The sequence below is a fragment of the Xenopus laevis genome, chromosome 1S, assembly GCF_017654675.1.
Source record: "Xenopus laevis strain J_2021 chromosome 1S, Xenopus_laevis_v10.1, whole genome shotgun sequence".
Taxonomy (NCBI): Eukaryota; Metazoa; Chordata; class Amphibia; order Anura; family Pipidae; genus Xenopus; species Xenopus laevis.
The window spans coordinates 127,894,230-127,912,762 of NC_054372.1; the positions used below are offsets into that span (position 1 = coordinate 127,894,230).

At 35.7% G+C, this 18,533-nt stretch overlaps 1 protein-coding gene across 1 annotated transcript in view; it reads right to left on the reverse strand.

Annotated features, from left to right (window-relative positions):
* Positions 1-426: 426 nt before the first annotated feature.
* LOC108706999 (SHC-transforming protein 3) overlaps positions 427-18,533 on the reverse strand; it is a 37,839-nt gene continuing 19,732 nt past the window's right edge. The window contains exons 5-12 of the mRNA XM_018243884.2: positions 14,660-14,713; positions 12,307-12,358; positions 10,856-10,982; positions 10,019-10,175; positions 7,841-7,940; positions 6,746-6,940; positions 3,689-3,975; positions 427-2,533 (exon numbers count right to left, since the gene is read on the reverse strand). Of these exons, the coding sequence (XP_018099373.1) occupies positions 2,405-2,533; positions 3,689-3,975; positions 6,746-6,940; positions 7,841-7,940; positions 10,019-10,175; positions 10,856-10,982; positions 12,307-12,358; positions 14,660-14,713 (1,101 nt within the window). The 3' untranslated portion in view covers positions 427-2,404. The remainder of the gene's footprint in view (positions 2,534-3,688; positions 3,976-6,745; positions 6,941-7,840; positions 7,941-10,018; positions 10,176-10,855; positions 10,983-12,306; positions 12,359-14,659; positions 14,714-18,533) is intronic.

Genomic DNA, 18,533 nt, shown 5'->3' on the forward strand with positions numbered 1-18,533 from the left:
TTTGCTTCCACACTTCTTCCTATTACAGTTAGAGCTGCAGTATTTCTGGTCAGGTGATCTCTGAGGCAGCACACAGACCATCACAAAATGGTGGTTCAAGGCAAGAGGTTTAAAAGGGCAATATTTACTTAAATATGTATTCCAAGATTCTTTAATATGCCACTCAATTTGATATAAACTATCTGTTGCTCAAGTATTCATTTTGGGGGGTACAGTTTTCCTTTAATTTAACCAGGAACCTTCTGTGTGGCAATGTATCAAATGCTTTAGAAAAATCTAAGTAGATCACATCCACTGCCTTCACAGAATTGAGGTCCTTGCTCACCTTCTCATAAAAAGCAATTCAATTAGTCTGACAAGATCTATTGTGCATAAAACCATACTGGCAGAATATCACAGTATTATTATTTGCAATGAAGTCAAGTATTTTATCCCTTAATACCCCTTCAAAAAGCTTTCCTACAACCGACGTCAGACTAACCGGCCTATAGTATTGAGGCTAAGAACGAGATCACTTTTTGAATCAGCCCCATATTAGCAATTTCCCAGTCCTCAGTTCACACTTAATATGTTTAAGAGATGCCCTTATACTGTCAAAGTTTGCAAATCTAAATTGTTGTCTCTGCAACAAAACCTCAAAGGAGACCATGTTATGATCACTATTAAATAAATGCTCATCCATGCTAATGCTAGCGATGAGTTCAGTATTACTAGTTATTACAAGACTAATAATCATTCCTAGTATGTTCTTGAATGAGCTGAGCATATTTACAAACTAGCTTTTTCTGACTTGACAAACCCATTACCCCAGTTAATGTCTGGATAATTGAAGTCATCCATAATAATTTTACCCAGTTGCGAAGCCAATTCTATTTGTAAAAGTAGCTGGGCTTCATACTCATCACTTATACTAGGTGGTTTGTAGCATACACCAATGATAATTTTCTTTGTAACCTTTTGCCCAGTCAAAAGCTTTACCCAGAGGGATTCCACACCCTCCCCAGTGCCAAACTGTGGTTAAGTCCTTAAAGCATGGCTTTAATTCAGGCTTTACATACAAACCCGATCCTACACCCTTCTTAATCCCTCTTCCTCCTAAAAAGGATGTAACCATTTACATTCACAGTCCAATCACATGTTTCATCCCACCAGGTCTCAGTGATACCAATTATATCATAATTTTTAGAGCATGCAATTAACTCCCATTTTATCTGACAAAGTTTGTGCATTTGGCAGCATATAGCAGAGGTTACTACTTTTCCTTTTGAAATTTACATTACTTAATGTAGAATTATATCTTAAGTTAGTATTAGCCTGTTTTCCTTGTAACATTGTGTCATTTATACCAAAATGAGCAGTGACGTAACTAGAGGGGGGCGGGGCCTGACGCGGGACGCGCTGCCGGGCCCCCCGCCCCCCTCCGTACACCGGGAAACGGCCGGGAAACGTGGCGCGTGAGCTGCCGGGGGGGCCCTGAGGGGGTGCGGGCCCTGGCCCAATCGCACCCCCTGCTCCCCCGGTAGTTACGCCACTGAAAATTAGGGTGTCTCATGGGGAGATTTCAAGTGCTTCATAATGCAACAGTGATCTCTAACTGCAGGAAATATATGTTACAGATAATAGCAATATATACAAATTGTATGTTTTGAATTTCATACAACTTAAAAATTGAAAGACAACAACCCAAGGGCATGCAATATGAACTCATAACATTTTTTGTTTTTTTGCTGAAACAAAAGAAAAAATGCTTTTTGAATGTATGGGGTAATACGTTTCTTTAGTGCAAGATCAGTCTAAAATCACATGGTCAACTGGACTGAGACCTTATACTCTACTACTTAAAATTGTAGAAATATTCCATAAGCCTAAAAAACAAACTCTGAATTTTCAGTGTAGACTGCATAACAGTACATATTTGGACTGTGTGTTTAAACATTCACAGCTGCCATACCAGAACTCAACTGAATGCTGGAGAAGACTGCAAAGAATAAAAAACTTGAGCAGCACTAATTCTCCAGTATTGTGCTTATTACCTAAAACTGGCATCAGCTTGCGCAGCATTCAGCTTGTTTTTTATTAATCAAAATGCGTCATTCATGTTATAGATAAACCACAACTATTGATTTTTTCAATAAATCTGACTAGTCCCATTCCTTATCCCTAGTCTCCAAAAATATAAATATATTTATATATGTATGTACATAAAGTGTATCTATACACATTGTATATTCACATTAAGGGATCAAACAATTTTATAAAAATCACATTTTAATATGTGCCAATGTTTTTTTTAACGACTGGCACGTATTTGAAAAAGTAGTGCAGTGTTCTGTATTGCACAATTTAATTATATCAAATGTGCAGCCCTTACACACATAGGAAGTAGTGATAATGTGCATAAGGATCAAGGTTTTCCCTCCATCGGTTGCTTGAGACACAGTTCACTTCCAGAGGAGACAATGGGCAAATTGTTCTCCAAGTGATGGTTGATGAGATGACCGATGCTGTCAAAGACACGATCCTTGGTTCTGACCTGCCCATAGAAGCAAATATTAGATTAAGGGATGGAGAGGATAATACAAAGCAAGGTCTACATTTGAGAAACTCTTTTTTAAAGCTACATTATCTATTTTTTAATAGACATATTAAAACAACGTTAAGATTATAATAAATTCTGCAGGGCATGGACATGGTCCTCCTGTCTCCTCTGTCTCTTAGCATGTGGCAATTTATCTTTATGTCTATATATTTTGTATTCATTTGTTTTCTTCCATTGTGTACTACTGCAAAATGTATAGTGTTGCATTTACAAATAGTATTTTATAGATTTTTATATACAGTTAAAGCAATAGTCTGGCACATATTGCAAAATTACACATTTAGTTAAACGGCTAGTTCAACTTTAATTAATGCAACTTTAAATTAATCCAAGTGGTTGGGGAGCAACATGTTGCTCACAAGCCACTTGTTGGAGATCAATGTTTTGTTTTCTCCTAGTCATATTCCAGCCTCTCTTTTAAACAACCACCTATTAGCTAGGGTAATTTGGATACCAGAAATCAGATACCTGCTTAAATACCAAAAGAGAGCTGCTCAACAAAAAGCTAAATATTTCAAAATTCACAGAAAATTATAAAATGTGACGACCAATTGTCTTAGAATATTAAGCTTTACATCATTCTAAATGTTAATTTTAAGGTGAACAATCCTTTCTACATTAAAGGGATACTCTCATGATTTTTATGGTGCAACTTACTAGCTGCTTTCAAAGTAAAAGGGCAGCCAAGTTTGGGAGTTTTACTTTGAAAGCAGCTAGTTAGTTGCAGGTAAAACTTAGTCCCTTTGTAGGATGTATAATGGGGCAATGGAATTCTTGGTGAATTGGATGAGGGTTGAGCGTAGGACTGGCCAGATGTGGGATGACTTTGACATAGTTGGCCAGCTTATATGTATTGCAATATATGGACAAACAATTCCTGTTTTGTTTAAAAGGTAAGGCATTTTTCAGTAGCAGTATGCACACAATGTCTCTGTCTTAAATATATTGATAATGGGTTGAGTGCAGAGGACTGTTGTATTTGTCTATATATATATATATATATATATATATATATATATATATATATATATATACACACACACACAATATTTCATTATGCACACAATGGTATAAAAACTATACACTTACAGTGCCTTCAGGATCAACCAGCAGAAGATGCTTAGCTAGTCCATTGTGCATTCCTGTTAGTACATATGACCCAGGATTATTGATGCTTTTCCTAACAAGGAAATCTCCATCCCTTTTCAGTAACTTTTCTGCTTCTCTCCTACACATTTCTCCGACATACCAGGTCTCTGATTTGAGTTCTTCATTAATGGTCAAGATGGCTGCTCTGGATAGCAGAGGACTAGAACAGTCAACAGAGGCATCTCTACTAAGAACAGGTTGATTCTTGAGAGCATCTTCAAATAATTCTGAGACAAACAGAAAATATTACTTTTTACAATCTAAAGATTGTATTTTTTACTTTTTTTATATAGTTAGTATAAGTATAAGTGTATTAATAGAGACACACTCAAACATTTGGTGAGCTACAAAAGCCTTCACCATTCTGGAGGATAGTCTGGTGATAATCTGGATACTGAAGCAATGCACAATACTGATAGTTCAGGCATAAAATGCACCATGGTTAAATACATATTATGAGAGATTATTTTACAGTAGAACCCCAATTTTACTTTTTTTTCAGGGGACCAGGAACAAATTATGTAAAATCAGGGAAAATGTATAATCAGGGAAAATGTAAAATCAGGGAAATGTGTTACAGTAACTTTTTTCTTCAAGTACTTAAAGGATATAAGCACAGGAGTCCATTTTACTTTGAGATACAATATTTACTTTGTTAATAACAAGGATTAAGCATTGTAGTGTTAATGTTACCCTATGGGGGCAATGTGCAAGGCCTCCCTGTCGGTCACAAACACAACCTAAAGGGATAAGTGATGGGTGCAGCACTGTATAAGGGGCAGCCTAATTGGAATTGACCATTTACAGGAAGAACTATGGCAAAAAAACATTTCACAAATAACATTAACAGAGGGGACAAAATTTGGATTTAAAATTCAGGGGAAACATTACTTAAAATTAGGGAAATGCACCCACTGAAATGCATTATAATTTGGTGGGAACACAAATAAAAAAATGTAAAATGCGGGGACACACACACCTAGATGAAAGTACTTGCAGTCCATTTTTTTAATCTTTACATAAAATAAATATTTCCTCTAGCTTTCTCTCTGTAATAATAAAACAGTACCTTGTGCTTTATGCTAGCTAAACTGCATGAATCTATATTGGTGGCAAAATAATCCTATTGGGTTTATTTAATGCTTAAATGTTCCTTAGTAGACTTAAGCTATGCAGATCTAAATTCCAAAGACCCCTATTCTGAGAAACCCCAGGCCCCAAGCATTCTGGATAGTATTCCCCATATCTGTATTTGCCTAAACAGTTAGATGAGTCAATCTAGCCGTTCTTTTAGAACAACAGTTTTAATATGCACTTACATGGATTATTTGGGACCTATTATCCAGATTGCTTGGGACCTGGGATTTTTCCGGCAAGGGGGTTTTCCATAACCTGGATATCTACACCTTACGTCTACTAAAAACTATTTAAAAATTAAATAAACCCAACATGATAACTTTGCCTCCACTAAGAATTAATTAGAATTAGTTGGCATCAAGTACAAGGTACTGTTGTAATTAGTACAAAGAAAAGAGATGTGCCATCAACAGTTCAGTGGGGGCTTACATTTAACCTCAGTACATCTCAATAATCAAGTCAATCTACCAATTGTAAACCCACTACCCTATAGAAAATTAGAGAAGAGTACAGGCATATTGTCTCATACTGGATCCACTTCGAAACATGTACAGGTATGGGACCTGTTATCCATAATGCACGGGACCTGGGGTTTTCTGGATAATGGGTCTTTCCGTAATTTGGATCTTTATACTTCAAGTCTACTACAAAATCATGTAAACACGAAATAAACCCAATAGGCTTGTTTTGCTTCCAATAAGGATTAATTATATCTTAGTTTGGGTCAAGTACAAGGTACTGTTTTAATATTACAAAGAAAAAGGAAATCATTTTTAAAAATTTGTGTATGGGAGATGGCCTTCCCATAATTTGGAGATTTCCAAGTTAAAAAGTTTCTGGATCCTGTACTTGTTATACTAGGAAGAGGGTACTCCACTCCATGAGATGCTTGCATTAAATTTTTCTTTGGATGAAAACTACTGTTTTGTGAATTGGTTCAGATATTTTTTTATCTAAATGTATCATGAGTAAGAGTTCATGGGTTGTTGGTAAATGTTTTCTTTATGTCCCCTCCCATTTTTTCTGTCTCAATAAACCTTGGCTTAGAAGAGTGCTTGAGTGCATGATAGTGAAACAAGCAGCATGGTGTTTCTTATGCCATAAAATGTGATAAAAACGTGAAACAAGCAGCATGGTGTTTCTTATGCCATCTGACACCTACACACATTGGGGGAAAAGTAATAAAATTTGCAAAGAGAACAAATGTGTGCACATATAAGAATAACAATTTGCATGTCGCAATGTACCATTCTTCATTAGAGATTTATTGCATTGTGAATCTTAATTGTGCATTGCGAACTTTTAAGATGTGCTTGACGCTTGCATGAACTTTTGGAGCAAAAAAAAAAATCAGATTTGTGTAGGTATTAAGGTTTTTTCAACCTTGACTTAACTGACATTTCAAAAATCCTGAACGTCATAGTAAATATTAAAAAAATCTATAAAAACCACCAATGAATAAAAAATGCATACAAATACAACAAAAACTTCAAATTCCTTATTTTCCTAAGAATGTTCATGCTACTACAAGAGAAAACCCCCCAAAAAACTCTAAAACCTTGAAGTAAATAAAGATTTTGCAATTTGATAAGGACAGCCCCCTTTGACTTCCACATGACATGCCAGCTTTTAGACGGTTAAGTTCTGTGCTAGAGTTTTTCAGGCTTTTTACACTTAATAGAAATTTTTGTGGCCTAGAGTAACTATTCTAATACCTGATTTGGGGAAACAATCAGATAGGAGACAAAAAGTACAGATACATACAACTAGTGACTAATTGCAGTCCAATTATCATATCTTCATTTATGTCAAGCATTATAAAATAAATATAACTGCACTGTTATATGAAACAGTACTTACTCATGTCAAAAGTATATTTTCTTGGGCTGATGTCCTGGGAACTGTCTACTGACTTGCACAAAATTGAAGCAGCACTCTTTTGAATCGCTTCTAGTGTTTTTTTATTTATGTTCTGAGTATTAACATAAGTTGGGGCATTGCTTGTTTGGCATATTGACGACTTTCCTTCAGGCAGACTATAAATATCCAGAGAAGCTGTAAAAATAAAATCTTAAATAAATACTACGATTGTTAATTGTTTTTCATGTTTTTTTTTACATACATTTGAATATTAAAATGATAGCAATCTGCTAAGACAGTCTGACGCACACTTGCATGTTAATGGCCTTTGGGATAGAATGATTTTTTATTATTTGTGGAAATGTTTTGATAACCTGGTTAGATAGAGAACCTAACCAGGTTAGATTATCTGCTTGGCTACTCTACAAGTCCTAACTACTCAGAAGCCATGTTCCAATTAGGGATGCACCGAATCCAGGATTCGGTTTGGGATTCGGCCAGGATTTGGCTTATTCAGCAGGATTCGGTTTCGGCCAAATCCTGCTGCTCGGCCAAACCGAATCCAAATCCTAATTTGCATATGCAAATAAGGGTTTCGGAGGGCAATCACGTGACTTTTTTTTACAAAACAAGGAAGTAAAAATGTTTTCCCATTCCCACTCCTAATTTGCATATGCAAATTAGGATTCGGATTCAGTTTGGTATTCGGCCGAATCTTTCACAAAGGATTCGGGGGTTCGGCTGAATCCAAAATAGTGGATTCGGTGCATCCCTAGTTCCAATATATTGCACTGATGAGATCTAACAGGCTGTCTGTAAGTTTGATATAGGCTCTGAAATATTAGGCTGTATCTGTGCTATAAAACCATGTCTCCACCCATAATGTCTGATGTGAGGGTTAAAATCTAATTGTGTGTATTAAGGCAGTGCTATGTGCAGAGCATAAGTCACCTAAATACCTTCTGTTTTCAGAAGGCATTTGCCATTTTATTAAATGTTATCTATAATAATCTTACACTTAAATTCTAGGGTTGGGAGAGCATATTCCACAGCACCAACAGCAGAAAAAAAAAACAAATTTAGAAAATTACTCGCCTTGTCTTTTCACAGTTTGCTGAAAGTTTTCACCAGATTTTTTTTCTACTAGATGACGACCTTGATAATAGCTCTGTTCTATTCCAGAAGCAGGTACTGACTAATGCAGAAATCAAACAGATATCTGTGAGATGTTTTCTTTTTGATTCCACAGAATGTCACAATGCTAACAGGTTTATTATTCCTGTGTTCCTAAAAAAATTTATTAAAATTAGGGAGGCAAGAATTCCATTATTTATGGATTTTGCCTAATACTCAGTGCTCCATAATTACTGGTACTAAACAAAATATTGAACTGATCCCAATAATTATTTATATGTGACAAAATATTCCACAGAGCTATACAATAGATGGGTGTATACAATAAACATACAAATAACACAAAAATCTAAAACAATTGAAATAAAAAAAAATAAAACACTAAAAATGAAATATCTTATCAATGGCAGGTGTATTTAATTTTGTAATTCTTTATTAAAATGTGGCACAGTTGTGGCTGACAAATACTGTATGATCCGCAGACCTGTGTACTAAGGATCAAATACAAACGAAGGTACCTATTTAAGATTGCCTGTGCTTTTTAGTTTCCTAATTCACGTTGGGTTTCTGTCTGAAAAACCTCTGCAACTACCATGCTGAACAAGTTATTGGAACAGAAAAAAACTTTTTTCTGCCAAAGTTTTTATTCACCCTGTTTTTGTTAAATTACGGATATTTCCAAGGTTTTTGGGCCTAAAACTCAGCGTGAGTTATATATAAATATTATTTAAAAACAAAAAGAAATGTCCCATTTGACGCCCCTTCAAGTTGCTGACTAATTAGATATGCAAAGGAGTAGTGTCTGGGTATTACATTAGACATCTGTTCACTCTAGCCTGCATAGATTATTTAGATTATAGATTTTAGGCTAACTATATTAGAAACATTTTTTTCTATTTTGCACAGCCTATTTATTTACCTAGTTTTATTTTTACACTTATAAGTTGAACACCTCACATCACATTTTCTAACTCTTTCTCGTTCTCTTTCACTGATCTCTCTCCTGTCACCCATTTCTTTCCACCCCCTTTGCCAAATAAATACTCTGTTCAGGGTCTGTTGCTGGTGCTTTGGGTTCTCCGTTCTGCTTCACCAACCTCTAGCTTTTTCCTTTGCTCCATCAAAGGAAGTGATGTGATAAGGCTCTCCCATCAGTGCTAGCTCTGTCTGCGGAGCTTACAGTGTTCTGTATCTTACTCCAAACTTTTTTGTAAATGCCACACCAAGCCTTGACATTGCACATGCTATGCACTACCACTTCTTTACTGCAATACTTTTTTAATCCCCATTGTTTTGTAACAGCACCACATGAGTGCTAGTTAGTGCACACGCTAAGCACTCCCCCATGCCATCTCCTCTTTTTTCACACACTTTTCTGGCCAACATGGTGATGTCATAATTCTGACACTTAGGCATTTATTAAGATGTCAAACATAGTCTCAGGTAATGAAAACATTATGCAGACAAACCAGGGTCATAATGATCACAGGAAGTGATCTGGTCAGACATCAAGAACTAGACTTGCAGAAGTAGGAAGAAGTATCAGCAGCAAAACTTAAAGGAACAGTAACACCAAAAAAGGAAAGCATGAAGGAATGACAATATACTGTAATGTAATGTTGCCCCACATTGGTAAAATTGGTGGATTTACTTTAAAAACACAAATATCATTTATAAAAAAACAAGGGTAGCAAATAAGGGTGAAAACCTTCCTATTCCTGGCTATAGTGGGAAAAGGAGGTACATTCTGGAAAAGACTGTCTTTTAATTTCCATTTAACATTTCAATTGAGCCAGAGATCAAAATAAAAAATGCCACTGTAGCACTGAATGAATGTTGAAATGTCAAATTGCAACATACAAATACATAAGGACTTGCAAATGTTTTTTGTCATTATCTTCTTCTTTGCCTCCCCTCTCACTTGTCTTTCCTTTCATTTTCTAAAACGATTTTAATTTTATGGCAATGAGATAAATTTTATGGCATAAGATAAACAGGAGTGTTTTGCCACTTGCAAACTTGGCACAGGGCTTACAATTGCTTTAAACTGCCCTAATTGGTATTTGCTAGGACCTATATGTATATACATTTTAGCAGATTTGTGTTTCACATTTTTACACACACATATTTTTGGCCTACCTGTATGTTATTTCCTTGATTTGAAATATGTGTTTTTAATCTTTCATCAATTATTCCACCAAGTGGTGGCATTTTGTTTGGAATGCTGTTATAATACTGAGGCTCAGTTGTCATCCCATCATCTTCTGTCCACAAAGGATCGTCCAGACTCTGCATTCTATAAGAAGCAACAGACACAAATGCTATAAAAAAATCACTTATTTGTTGTAGAAGAAGAATTCTATTTCATCTTCCCATACTCAGATGTACAGTATATTTAACAGTACAGAACATCAAAGTTTATACAAATGTTTCTGCAAAGTACACAGGTAGGTTAAGTGTACAGTCAGGGCCAAATCTGCATGGACTTTGTATGTTCTTCCTGTGTCTGTGTGGGTACTCATTGGTATGAGTATTCATTTGTATAAAAGCCCCCACACTACCCACACTAACATTTTTGTCTAAGCTCTATAAATACCATCTACTAGATGAAGCAATTTGCTAGCCTTCCTCTACAGCAACACATCCCTATCCTATGCATCCCTATCCTCTTCCTAATAGATTGTAAGCTCCTTGAGGCAGGGACCTCATCCAAACTTTGTATTAAAAGCTCAGAGATCTTAAGCATTGATTTATCTATTGTTACTGTATACCATAATTATTACTATACTAAAAAATAAAAGCACAGATCAGAAGGTCCCTGGTTCTAGTCCTATCACAAAGGCAATCATTTTTTACTTTTACCTATAATATTTTTTAGCTATAAAGGTAAAAAAAAAACACAAAAAAACTTCTCATCAAACAAGAATGGTCAACATTTCCACACCAGTGAACTATTGAAAAAAAAAAAATGTGTACCTGTCAGGAAATACAGGGATCTTTGATGGGCATTGTAAATATTGCTTAAAGCGTAGTTCAAATGCTTGCCCAATAGTGCTGATGACATCTTGAGCCAGACCATCGCAACATTCAAGTATATGACAAGCTATAGCAAACAAACATAAAGTTGTGATAAGTCTATTGTTTCTCAGTCACAGAAGGATTTGGGGTATAACAGACTTTGCAACTCTAGGCAGTGTCAGTCAGTGATTACAAAAGCAAACAAAGAGGAGCACTCCCTATATTAGTAGATCATCTTGCCCGAGTAACAAAGTACCCCACTCTAAAGGATCTTGTGTAAAAGTATGGATCAAAATGTTGAAATGTACAGTGGTTGAGAAACTGATTGATCAAACACCACAAATGATTGGTAAGTGCAGACAAACATGGAATGTTTATTTAAATATAGGTAGAGAAAAAGAGAGTGCACACTGGGGATCATTTCAAGGAGTTGAACTTGAAGTTCAGTGGCAGTTGTCTTTTTTAACCTTAATTAACTATATAACAATTTCTGGGAGTGCTCTAGGTAAACTGGTAAATAACAAAATCAGGCAAAAATGTACCAAAGACTAAAACATGTGCCTTATCTGTATGTCAATTAAACAAAGAGTTTCTCTAGCAGATTGAGATTTATTTTATTTTTATTTTTTCCCTAAATAATTTGGAAGCTCATGGGTAATATTTTATCTAACATATCAGCATTTCCTTGATGGAAAAATCGATTAGTTTCCTAGCTTTGTTTTCCATGTCATGGGTAAACTTGTCACATAGGCACAGTTCCTCCACTTATTCTGTTCTTAAACAACTGTAGAGTAAACGTATTTTGTTAAAGCAGGTAGGCAAAAGAAACCACGTTAGCGGCTTTAAAAGTTTTAAAATTGCTGGCTGCATTCCTTTCCCTCTGGACAGTGTTTCAGACAGGACAGGGCCAGGGCCTGCAGTTCAATTTTTTTGGCAACCACTGCCCAGTAGCAACCCCCATTTGATCCAGCTCCCCATGCCCAGGGCTGCTTTTGCCATGAGGCAAGGTGGCAAAAAGTTGCCTCTTGTAACTTTAAGAGACGAAAAAAATATGGCTCTGCTAGTGCAGAGAGCACTAATGCTCTTATTGAACTAGAAATGTGGCCCCCATTTGGCCTGCTCTGACGCTGATGTTTTAAGTGCAGAGTGGGAGCGGCATCAGGACTGGTGCCTCAGGCAGCAGCAGCTCCAGGATCACCCCTGCCAATACCTAAACCATGCCTAAAGTTCACCCAAATTGTAACCTGTAACATCATCACTTCCCCTTTTTGTATGTTATTAACAGTAAAGTACTGTATTAGTCTGAAATGTACAATATACAGTGTACTGTGTGATCTTGTCTGCCTGCACCTAATTTCAGCCCTCAACTCAATACACCTAATAGCATTTATATAATCAAAAGAAAGTACCTCTTCGATTAACAGGGTCTTTTGCTACATAAGCAACATAGTCTGTTGCATCCTGCAATAAAATAACAATAGTTAAACTTTATATAGATTTATATATATATATATATATATATATATATATATATATATATATATATATACACATATATATGATATCACTTATATAATATCTCTTAGGGGGTTATTTATCAAGGTCTGAATTTATCTGAGTATTTCTAAGTTTGAATTCTGAGCAACACCGATTGCCTGAATGGATCTTATTTATGAAGAAAAAGGCCAGAAAAAATAGGGTTGAGCAAACTTTGGAGCTTTCCCTGAAAACTCCGAATTGTTCGTGGTTTCTGCGCAAAATACTCTGAAAATCTACTAAAAAAGGGTAGTTTCTGGAGTTTTTTGCGTAGAAACCACGAATTCAGTGGATATCGGTACGGACATCAGCGCAGACACTGGGACCTTCCCCATTGACTTATACAGGACCTTGAGAGCTTTTAGATGCCGAGGTTTCGGATTCAGAGTTTTTAGACCATCGGACTAATAAATCTCGAAAAATTCGTTGGTTTTTTTCCTCCGAAAACCATGAATTATTTGAGGTTCGGATATTTGGACCTTGATAAATAACCCCCTAAGTATTGTGCTATATTTAGTGCAACATATTTTCACACTCTCCTAAACAGTCCCCTTGTTACACAGTTATGGAAGCTGTGTGTTCTACTTATAAATGCATTTCCTACTTATCATCCTTTAGACATGGCAGCACCTAGTAATAATATGCAGGCATAGTCTTGGAAATCAGGCTGTGTTTGGTTGGTGACTTTGCTTCCCCTTGGAAAATTTCTGCACAGCCACCTTGGCAATCAAGCAGATTTTCGAAAATCAAAACATTCAGCAGTGATTTTTCACATATTCCACTAGAGGGTAGCACAAGACAACAGGCAATGCAACAATGCCATCTTTCCAAATGATGAACATATGATGGACTTTGGAATGCTCATTTTATAGATTTATTAGGAGAAACAGGAATTAACAAATAATAAAAGAAAGTAGCATAAACTAACATCTATATGACAAGTTAGAAGCACCAAAAATAGCTTTTCATGCCGTTATTTAGCTAAACAAAGAGATTTAATAGTCAAAAAACATCGAAAGGATTTTTTCATGGTCTTCTGCTTCCAAGATTCACTGCAAACATATTTATTTTAATTTTGTCAGTGTTGCTAGACCTTTATGAGGATGCCCCTTCATAATCCATACTGCTTCTCTGTATTTAAATTGTATTTAAAAGTGATCTATACTCAATAAATACTGTTGCAGTTTACAGTAATTTCTTTTATTCTGTTTATTTAGTTATTTAATTCCCTTCCATGTCTGAAAATTACCTCCAACCAGAGGTGGCTGCTGCGCTTGTTTCAGCAACACTCTAAACCCATTTTATAAAGTGGCCCTACCAGCATGTCTGTGCGTAATGCAATGCTCTGAACCCCCAATCTAGGTTAAGGAACTCACAAATAAATGATAAATTATATAAACGTCTGCAAGAAAAACATCGGGAGGCATATTTATCAAGGATCGAATTTCGAATTCATGTGAATCTTTGTTAAACTCCCTAAAATTCGAAAGTATTTGAAATGTGACTTGGGGAAACGTATTAATTTATTAATTTTCAAAACTTGGACTAATTTAAACGACCCGAAAAGTCGAATCAAATTCGATTCGCATTTGATAAAATTTGATTCAAGTTTTTTCTCCAAAAAAAACTTGAATGTCAGGAAGGCTGCAAACATCTCCAAATTGATCCCTAGGCCTCTCCCATTGACTTAAAGAGTAATTCGGCAGGTTTAAGGTGGCGAATAGTCGAATTTGAATTCTTAAAGGGCCAGAGTATGATAAATCTCGAAATTCCAATTAGATTTTTTTTAAAAACTCAAATCAAATTTGAATTATTCCCTAGTCGAATTTGACAGTTTTGACCATAAAAAAAATCGAAAATTCAAATTATAATTTTCAATTCGACCCTTAATAAATCTGCCACGAAGACTTTTTATGAATGAGATTTAATCAGAATGGAGTTCAGTTTTCAACAATAGTGAAAGTTACCCTTTAACAGTTATAGTCAAATATTCACATAACATGTATATTTGCATCGTTGATGACAATGTTGATACCAATACAAAAGTAACACAAAAAGCAAAGCATTAATATTAACTGTCTAAAGAGTTGGCCTTTTAACCAATATCCTTGTCCCAAAGCATACAATTAGCCATTTCTTTAACTGTTGCATATGTACAGTATCAATACAAAGTCAGACAAATTCAAAATAATGGTAAAATAGTTTCATGCTAAAGGACAATCTTACCGGATCACCACCAGAAGCAAAGGAAATTGACTGCATGTGATGATTTGCAATGATCTGTATTTAAATGAAAGGAAAAATATAAAATTTATTATAATGTGAAAAATATTTTCGATTTATAATTTATTAAGCTCTTTAGGTCCCATAGTATAAAAATTACTATTATTATTTTTAAAATGGTCCATAGCAATTAAAGGGGACCTGTCACCCAAAAAATTATTCAAAATCCTATTTATTAGTTAAGCAAAATGAACTTTACGCTATATAAATTATTTGAATCTTGTTTCCTTCAGTCTGGGAATTCATAATTATTTCAAGCAGGCAGGAGCCATTTTGTGGACACTGTTATTAAGACAAGCCTTGTATCATCTCAGAATCTTGTTTATCCCAATCTCCTTCCCTGTGCCCTGGCCACACAATTGAACTGGGGGAATGTGTGGAGAGCAGTGACATCTAGGAAGTGCTGAATGGAAAGTGAAAGTAATTGCCTGCCCCTCCTCTATGCCTTAGGCATGGAGGAGGGGCAGACAATATTTGATTGACAGCTGATATTTTTAACTGAGCTTAAAGCAGCTATGAATGCTTTAATAAAAAATAGAAATTGGATTTTGTGTTTAATTTGAAAAGGACTTTTAATATACAGATTTTTGTGTCTGGGTGACAGGTCCACATTAAGTATCAAACTGTCTAGAGCTTTGGCATGGATCCCTACACGTATCCTATGTGAAAGAAGGTGATTGGCCTATATAGTAATAATAATATCTAAATTTGTATTTAAAAGGGATCTAAAGTCAGTTTTTTTAAATGCATATAGGTTCCTATAACTAAATAAAACAATTTTGTAATATATGTCTGTTCAAAATTTGGTACCCATTTTCTGCAGCTATCTTTTCTCCTTCAAAGTTCAGTGGCCACTGGCTGTTCCACTGGCCGTTCCACTGGCCGTCTTACTCCCTGGTGCTCTGAGGGGCAGCCGTTTCTGAACAAGCATGTATATTTGTAAGAGTTAAACCACCCTTGGTCATTACCTAGCAGCTGACCATTTGAGGGGCAGCCCATCAATCACTAGTGAGTAGGACAGCAAGCGTCCCCTGAACTTTGAAGGAGATCATGAACAAAGACGGAGAAGAGAAAGCCGAAGAATCAGTCAAATGTACCTCAAAGCAGGTAAAAAAACAATTTAACAGACATACATTACAAAATTGTTTTATTTAGTGATAGGAACATTTTCTTTTTTTTGTAATGACTTTAGATGCCCTTTAAGGGATGTTGGTCTAACCATCAAGTGCACAAAAAGGCAGCACAATGCATTGTATAATTTTACTAGATGAGGGAACTAAATGCAGGAAGATTGATATAAATATATATATTCAGAGGGGACACAAGGGGCATACGGTGGGCTAGAGAGAAAGTGTGTGTGTAGTGTATAAGAATAAAGTAGCGCTGCTTGAAAAGCACTTCAAGCTAGCATGAGATCCCCAGGCATCCTATTGCTATTGACTGGTATAAGCACCACAATATAATTGCAATTCCTAGTAACTACAATGAACAGCTTTTCTGTTATTCTTAGAAACTGTGTGTCACCTTGACCAGAACTGGAAGCAAGTGACAGCAAGAAAGCCATTACCGGCACTATATCATGACAAGTAACTGTTTTTTTCTACTTTGAAGCCCATTCAAGTTAGTTTCATTTGGTTATCTTAATCAGTTAAATGCACAATGTATTTTTCTCTTTGTATGCATCTACTTCATCAATATCCACGGGAATGACACCTACTGCTCTTTTCTATTCCAAATGTATTTCCAGTTGCTTTGACAACCACCGCTTGTATGCATTTATTATTAATGATTTTTTTTCATTTCTTCATTGATTTGGTGTTGAATGCATTAAAGCTTAAAAAACGAACAGATGCACAAAGATACATATCCTCAGTACTGTCCCATTTAAAAAACAAGCACCCATCTAAAACAGTGCTTACTAGCAAAACCTCTGAATCTCTGAACATCTTGTATATTACTGAAATCCAGAGCAATGTATTTAAATTGCTGTCTTTTATTTGAAAACCACAAGATAATAAAAAAAGGATAATAATCTTTGCTAAAACTGAAAGACAGATGGAATTTAGTATGAGATAAACCATAATATACCTAACTATATATATATATATATATATATATATATATATATATATATATATATATATATATATATATATATATATATATATATACATATATATATAGTTAAAAAAAAGAAAATCAAATGGCTAATTAGTAAGTTAATCAAAAGATGGCTATTTATTTGCATATATTTATGTACAAACTAAATCTAACCCATATATAGAGCATGCTGCATTCCTTGCTGTCATTAGTGATAAAGAGATAGAGAACTGAACCTTATTAGGGTGAGATGGGCTAAAAGGAGCCAAAAAGCCCTTCACAAGCAATTACATGCAAAGTTAAGCCTTCTGAAATCAGAAGGTGTTTACTTGTCTTGTCCCATACACATAGCACCACCTAAATACCAAAAATGAGCGTTTTAATTCTCCAATAAATCATCATGGGCAGAGACATGCAGATCGCTCTATTATGTCCATTTGGCCAACTATGCATCCAGAAACGCTGGTTTTATAGCATAGATACAGCCCAATGGTTCAGAGCCATATATCCAAACAGCCTGTTTCAATCTTGTAAGATCTCATCAGTACAAGATATTAGGACATGGCTTCTAAGGCAGTAGGGCTTGGAGCGTAGTGAAATAGAAAACGGAACCGGTTTAGGGTGAGATGGGCTAAACAGAGACAAAAAGCAGCTTCATAAGCAATTACATACAAAGTGAAGCCTTCTGAAATCAGAGGGTATTTACTTGTCTTGTCATACAAATAGTACTGCCTAAATACCAAAAATGAGAGTTTTAAGTCTCCCATAAGGCATCATGGGCACAGACATGCAAATCGCTAAATGAATCCAAGCTGAAGTTAGTGGTAGCAAGTTAAAACTCATTAAAAAACCCTTCTCTGGTATAGCTAGACTACTAAAACATTACTTATTTATCAACTATATAGAGTTTTGTTGCATTTCATTCATCAGGGCTCAAATAAATATTAGACGCGGCCATATATAATGGCTCAGAAGTGTTTTGGTGATTAAAGTGGTTGTTGATTTAAAATGAATCCTCTCCACACAATACTTACATTATCTAACTATTTATTCATCCAGTGTCAGACAGGGGCACCAAGGGCACAACAAAGTCCCGCAGACCCACAAGCAAGCAAGCAATGTGATTATTGTTCAAACTTTACTGCTTTATATATCCGAGTAGGCAAAAAGGCACAGAAGAGCCATGTACTTGATCCATGTCAAACTGTCAATTGTCGACTGCACCAGCATTATGCCTTGTGCCCGTTACATTGGTAAGTGAGCCTTACAGTATATACAAATTTTGGGGATTAAACTATGCCCTGCCCACCATACCATCTGCTATAATAGTCAAACAACAATAAGCCTCTTTAGCACACATAAAACCTCACAGTTGCTCATATGATCCATGTCAATCTGTCAAAAGTTGACTGTACCTGCAAGGGCAAATGTGCCTTGTGTCTATTGCATTGGTGAATGAGCCCTACAATGTATACAATTTTTGAGAAAATAAACTATGCCCTTTCTACCATACCATATGCTATAACAATCAATCAGCAACACGCCTCTCTAGCACACAAAAAACTCATAGTTGCTCATATGTTTTACTGTGCCATCATAAGAGTGCCACTTTTCACATATCAATGATAAAGTGGAAAAAGCACACACCAATGTGTGTGTGACACATGCAAAATGGTCCTTTTGTAAGTCGATCTGCACAAAGATGCACATGCACAAC